This window comes from Salvelinus sp. IW2-2015, linkage group LG20, assembly GCF_002910315.2.
Source record: "Salvelinus sp. IW2-2015 linkage group LG20, ASM291031v2, whole genome shotgun sequence".
NCBI classification, from domain to species: domain Eukaryota; kingdom Metazoa; phylum Chordata; class Actinopteri; order Salmoniformes; family Salmonidae; genus Salvelinus; species Salvelinus sp. IW2-2015.
The window spans coordinates 60,415,212-60,422,300 of record NC_036860.1 but is presented as its reverse complement, the minus strand read 5'-3'; the positions used below and the strand labels follow the sequence as shown (position 1 = coordinate 60,422,300).

Genomic DNA, 7,089 nt, shown 5'->3' with positions numbered 1-7,089 from the left:
CCTGACTCAGGCTGTAACACACCATTAGCCATTTAGCCCTGACTCAAGGCTGTAACACACCATTACCATTAGCCCGACTCAGGCTGTAACACACCATTACCATTTAGCCCTGACTTAGGCTGTAACACACCATTAGCCATTAGCCTGACTCAGGCTGTAACACACCCATTACCATTTAGCCCTGACTCAGCTGTAACACACCATTACCATTTAGCCCTGACTCAGGCTGTAACCACACCATTAGCCATTTAGCCCTTGACTCAGGCTGTAACACACCATTAGCCATATTAGCTCTGACTCAGGCTGGTAACAACACCATTAGCATTTAGCCCTGACTCAGGTGTAAACCCCATTAGCCATTTAGCCCTGACTCAGGCTGTAACACACCATATAGCCATTTAGCTCGACTCAGCTGTAACACACCATAGCATTTAGCCCTGACTCAGCTGTAACACACCATTAGCCATTTAGCCCTGACTCAGGCTGTAACACACCATTAGCCATTTAGCCCTGACTCAGCGTAACACACCATTAGCCATTTAGCCCTGACTCAGGTGTAACACACCATTACCATTTAGCCTCTCAGGTGTCCAATCTACCCTGATCAGGTGCCAATCATTTCACAGATGATTGTAGTTGTCTGAAAACAAAGCGTTCAACTCTTAATAATAATAAATACTGGTTAATAATACTCATTAGTAAAACAATATTATACTATAATGAAAATGGTTATTTGTTAAAAGTAATTTCATGTAAACAGCTTAAAGGTTTACGTAAGCCATTTAGGCTGGTCGTACTTGGAATGACTTTGGCAAAATTGTAGATATTTTTGAGGGGTGTTATTAATTATTTAAAAAGTGCAATAAAATCAATTGAAATGTGTGTTAAGTGTGCGTGTTGTGACATTGTTTGCATTCTTTGCTTATAACCTGTCTCTCTCGATTTCTTGTTTCTCAACAAGCACGGCGTTATTACAACAGAAGAAGAGCAATATTTAATAAGCCACTCAAGAATATCCTCCACAACTTCCAGCCATGGACCAGGAGAAGGACAGCAGCATGTTATATAAAAAAGTCTTCCATTCCCTCGCCGCAGCCAGCAACCCAACCAACACGAGTTTCAGCTGTGGGCATCTCAGGTTGGTGAAGATCTTCTCTTCTCTTGCTCTCTCTCGCTTCTCTTCTCTGCCTTCTTCTCTTCTGCTTCTTTTCTCTGCTCTCTGCTCTTCTCTGCCTCTCTTCTCTCCTCTCCCTCTCTGCTTCTCTGCTCTTCCCTTCTCTGCTCCCCCCCTCCCCTCCCTCACCCCCCCCCCCCCCCCTCTTCTCAGCAGTCCATCAGTGGTGAGTTTTAACAAAGACAGTCTGGCCAGTCCATCAGTCTAAGATCAACACCTTTAAGAGGAACAATACCTAAGCTTTGATTAGCTGCCTCGTTAAGGCCCACAGAAAGCAACACAATCCCTTTCTTTATTTTTTCCCTGAAGAAACTCAAGCCCAGTTCATAACCCCCTTGTCTAGTCCCTTACCTCCAAACAGTCACGTCTCATAGATCTGACACTACCAGATAGTCCTGGGCTGGGGCTGTGTGGAGCTATTACCATATCGCCTACACTCATCCATCCAACCTCTTCAGATCTACAACAAATGCCTAGGGGTAAGTTATTGGCTAGGGGTTGATTTGGGACTGGGCATTAGTATATCTGGGGAAACTGAAACCTGAGGAGAAGTTTGATGCATCCCCAAAACAAGAGAGTTGGTCCTGACTGTTTAGTAAGCAAACAGAAAGACAGCCCTGCATGCTTACTGTCACAGTCCATTGAGAAGGATAGGTGTGGGGTACACTATGGTGAACTGACTGGCTGGCTGGCTGGTTGGCTGGCTGTCTGGTTGGCTGGCTGGCTGGCTATGTGTTAGGTTCTTTATAGTGGGCAGACTAACTGGTTGGCTGGCTGGTTTCTGGCTGGCTGCATGTTAGGTTCTTTATAGTGGGTGGACTGGCTGGCTGGATGGCTGACTGCCTGGTTGGCTGGCTTGCTGGCTGGCTGTGACTAAAGCTCTGATGATCCTGTAGAGAGCTTTCCTCATCAGCCTTATCCTACTGTGCCCTATCCTAACAGTGTCACTGTGCCCTATCCTAACAGTGTCACTGTGCCCTATCCTAACAGTGTCACTGTGCCCTATCCTAACTGTGCCCTATCCTAACAGTGTCACTGTGCCCTATCCTAACAGTGTCACTGTGCCNCTGTGCCCTATCCTAACAGTGTCACTGTGCCCTATCCTAACTGTGCCCTATCCTAACAGTGTCACTGTGCCCTATCCTAACAGTGTCACTGTGCCAGGAGGAGGGAGGCCAACATTCTATTTAGCAAACTACACTCTGTCTAATCCTGTAGAGCTGTGGGTTTGTCTGAGGTAAGCAGAGCAGAGCAGAGCAGAGCAGAGAGACGGCATAGTATTAACTCTCTGTGACTCAGACAGGGAGAAGACTGGTCAATGGGGGCCTCCCGGCCTCCTCACAAAACAGGTCCTTGAGTACTATTCAAACACACTCAAATATACACAAATACACTCAGACATACTCAAAACTAAAGTCACAGAAAGCCATGAAGGGGAGTAGAGTGGTGGTGGGTGTTCTACGAAACACACAGATCAGGTTGTCCTCTCTTCCATCCCATCATCACACATTCCAATACTGCTTGGCTACTACATACAGCAGCTTCCTTCCAACACACCGCCGAACCAAACACATCCCATGGTACTCACCAAGCCCTTACAGTTACTGAGCGCTACTCTGGTGGAGCTGTACTGATCCTGCAGGTATCCTACATAGTGGCAGTTCTCCACCATGTCATGTCTCCACTCCAGGCCCTCTCTCCCCCAGTACTCCACCGTGAAATGTTTGGACACCAGGTGGGGGTTGAGGGTCAGGTTTAAGTGAAAGTGCTTTCCGTAAGCCGACAGTCTGTAGAAGAGCCGGGACTGGGCCGGGTCCTGTTCGGCGTGGTCGGTTGGCTCTGGGCCGATGGTGGTGTTGGTGGCGTCRGCGGTTCGTCTCCTGCGACCGGGCTTGTGATGTTTCACAGTGTAGCTGAGGAAGTCCCCGTTCTCGTCCACTCGCACTGGCACAGTCAGCTGGTAGTGCTGCAAGTAGGACAGGTACTCGTCTTTTACAGAAAATAATGAACGGGGGGATGGAGGGACGAGCCACCGGAGGAGGGGTGTATAAGGAGGAGAGAAGGAGGAAGAGACAAATGAGAGGGATCTAGCCATTGCAGAATACATACAGGATACACACTACAGATAGTAGGACTCATAGAAAGTAGAATGTCAGTGTATGTCTATAGTGGAACTCAGACAGTGACAGGACAGACATGACCTCACAGTGTGCCAGAGCTAGCAGGTTGTGATTCATCCCTCTAAAACAACAGTGAGGTCAGGATCACCAGATGTTACAGATGTCTCACTGACTGACTGACCACTGACCATGTGCAGCAACCATACCTACACCTGCCTCACTGCTTAGAGAAATCACTTTCTCTGAAGGAGAGCATTTCTAGTACATAGGGAGATGTGCACAAACCCCTTTTATGCATTCTATCACGAATAGTGCCCTCTAGTGGCCACATGGGTGGAATGTTATTCATATTTTTCATAATTTCATAATTAATCAAGGTTATAAAAAATAAAAATAAAAATGGTATTTCTATGTCAAACAGTTTTGGTATATTTCAGTCTTCTGTGATGTATATGAAGTGTAATATTGGGATGCAAACTCAAAATGGAATACATTTCTACTCTATATCTAACATGCTACAGGTGTCCTCTTTTTTAATCCCATAACCATTTGTTTGAGGTGTATCCTTTTGTTTCAAAGTAGATCTATCTAAGACGACCATGAATCACTGTGTGAATATGATTTAGCCCACTGCAGTACAAGGTTATTAAGCAATGCGCAATCCTACCTTGTGAGTTGTGCGAAAGTCTTTGAAATTCAGAGGAAGCCATGACCACCACCAGGCTCAATATCAATATCCAAGTCAGCGTCTTCCACAAAATGTCCATCATTTAGAGAAAGGTCTGACATGGGGTTGGGGGGAGGAGGGTTGAGGGGGGTGGTGGTGCTACTGATGGGCTAGGAACACACTTCAGTCCGGCGTGCCTGGCACCATAACAAGCCCATGGTTTTAGGTCCTCTGTGTGGGAAATGTTATCACTACTTCTCCTTCTCTTCTCGTCTCATCCAGGTCTCACACAGAGAATGTCTCAGAGACACTCAGCTTCCTCCTGAGGGCAACTGACACTTCCAGACCTCACTGGTGTTTCCCTCTGAGCTCATGTCAGCCACTAATCATGGGTGGTGGTGATGCTAGAATCCAGCAGTAGATCAGTCAGTCTCTTCAAACACATCCCATGCAGCAGATCTATAGATCTAGATCTATATTGGAAGCTTGTCTTGACCAATCCATCTGCATACCTGTGAATACATCATTTCATAGGTAAATAAGCATACCTGCTACAAAACAACTGTAAACCAGTACTGATAAACCAGCCTGATAAACCAGCCTGCTAAACCAGCCTGCTAAACAGCCTTCTAACCAGTCTGCTAACCAGCCTGCTAACCAGTACTGATAAACCAGCCTGCTAAACCAGTACTGATAAACCAGCCTGCTAAACCAGTACAGATAAACCAGTACGCTAACCAGCCTGCTAAACCAGTACTGCTAAACCAGCCTGTCATCTCTATCCCAGCCTGATAAACCCGAGGTGTGTGTTTAAGGATGTTTATGACACCATACCATCTCCACAGCCTAAGGAGAAGTCAGCCTCTCAGACGTTCAACAGCAAGTCAACAACAACAACAACCCATTGATCAAGTACAAAAGCAGCGTGTGCTGATGTCCGCCAGCCTCCTCAGTCAACACAGCACCTGTCTCTATAACAGGTTGTCATCTCTATCCCACTGATTCTCTCTGCAGCCAGGAGCAAATCAACAGATCATGTTGGTCTCAGCAAGCCCTCTGAGTGTGTGTGTGTGTGTGTGTGTGTGTGTGTGTGTGTGTGTGTGTGTGTGTGTGTGTGTGTGTGTGTGTGTGTGTGTGTGTGTGTGTGTGTGTGTGTGTGTGTGTGTGTGTGTGTGTGTGGTGTGTGTGTTGTGTGTGTGTGTGTGTGTGTGTGTGTGTGTGTGTGTGTGTGTGTGTGCACGCGCAAATAACGCAGAAGTAAAGGTGTAATAATCAGGTAATAACCATGTAATAACGCACACATTCATACATTAACCTATCAAGCAATTGATCAATCAATCAATAAAAACATTTATATTTCAAATCACTTACCGGATATTCTTCAAGAGAAGGTCACTCACTCACACAGCTCATATATATTGCATGCCATACTGTTAGAACCAAGCGCAGGCGAGGTTCCAAGTTTAGGTCCTAGAGAAAATGACGCGTAAATTCCACCAATCACCTCTGATCTATCAGATGCGCGTAAAACCAGTACGGGTGGGTATCTGTCTGTGGATAGGATCCATAGTGTTGGAAGCGGCGTGTTGTATCTTCTCTAAAGGCTATATAACCAACATAGCTGCACATATCCAGACAGCAGCCTAAATCTACTTGGCCACTCCGTCTGACCCAGACAGTTGGCACTCGGCCCGAATACATCAGACTACAACGACCGACCAAACGACCAACCGATCGCTCAAATAAAAACAAGTGACTTTACACTGCTTCTGTTAATCTAGGAGGCTATGTAATTCAACTACAACTGGAATATAATACAAACAGTCCAGCGCTGTTCTTATTTTAGGGATTTCGAAAAGAGTTTGAAAATGCCGGGAATCATTATTGTTAGTAGCCTAGGCACTCTATCTCGGCAAGTAATTTGGGTTTGTTTGACTTTGCCGACACAGACAGACACGCAGACTGTTCTAACAGATGTGGATCTGTTTTAGTGAGTTACACATGTAACAGTGCAAGATAAAGTAGCCTGGGCTATGCCAAGTGCTCATAGGCATCAAACCAGTTTTAAAAGTTACACTGTTCTATAAAAATGATGGAATAAATAGTGGATGCAAGTTTGCAACTTTAACCAACATTTAGGCTACTCACCAAACACTGTGTCAGGAATTGTAAGTGCCTATAGGGTATACTTTTTCACTTTTGATCTATTTCTCGTTTTGCTAAAATCACAAAAGAGATTTTCCAAAATATGTAGTCCACAATGTGAAAGATAAGTCATTGTATTTTCTGTTATTTTCTAAAGATGGATAGCCTACAGGTTTTAAAGAAGAGGGATCTGCGTTGGCTCCGTTAAACGTGCATGAGTTGTGTCTATGGAGTGCTGATAGACTACAAGCAGATAGTTACCGTCTTCATTTTCATTGGCAGCGGCAAAACCCAACTGTAGAGAGTAGAGTACAGATTGCAGACAATAGACTTCGTCTGCACTGAGTTCCGTGGTAGCCAGATCACTTCTCTCCTCTGTGCATCTCTTCTCGGTTTATGCCATTCTCTTTTTCTTGGACTCTCATACCGCTACTGCAGTGGCTCGCTCCCCTTGAGAAAACAGAGGAGCACAGGCTAAGATACAACTCACTTTGCAGAAAATAGTCTATCCCCAAGAATAAGGATACCTAATTTATAGCCCAACTGTCCTTTTTAAAATAGACTTGGTGTGTTTGCTGAGTTGTTACTTTTGGATAACGCAGGTAGTACTCTGCTTAATAATAGCAAATAGTCTAGGTCGAGGACAGTGCATGCAACACAGCTAAATTGAGATGAAGTATAGCTCCCTTTAATACAGTATACCCGGTCTGGAACCATAGCCAAGTTCCAAGCTGCTTCAAATTGGCAGCTTTTTCAGGCTGGGCGGTTCAGTTTACGTCATTGCAGATGTGCCTATTCTAACCATGTGTGCGCATGTTCCGATCTAATATCACGTGCAGGGGGAGGAGGATTGGGGGATAGAAATAGTGCGCAAGAACCGTCAGCGCAAAGTGTAGCATCATTTTTATTTTTATTTCACCTTTATTTAACTAGGCAAGTCAGTTAAGAACAAATTCTTATTTACAATGACGGCCTATCGGGGA

The 7,089-nt window shown here is 45.2% G+C and overlaps 1 protein-coding gene across 1 annotated transcript; it reads right to left on the bottom strand.

The window, feature by feature from the left end:
* Positions 1-2,489: 2,489 nt before the first annotated feature.
* LOC111980035 (A disintegrin and metalloproteinase with thrombospondin motifs 6-like) lies at positions 2,490-6,846 on the bottom strand. Its single transcript, XM_070449760.1, has 4 exons — positions 6,368-6,846; positions 3,962-4,473; positions 2,763-3,163; positions 2,490-2,534 (listed from the first exon to the last, which is right to left on the bottom strand). The coding sequence occupies exons 2-4, from the start codon at positions 4,062-4,064 to the stop codon at positions 2,490-2,492; spliced, it is 549 nt and encodes a 182-aa protein (XP_070305861.1). The 5' UTR covers positions 4,065-4,473; positions 6,368-6,846.
* Between the last annotated feature and the right edge of the window lie 243 nt (positions 6,847-7,089).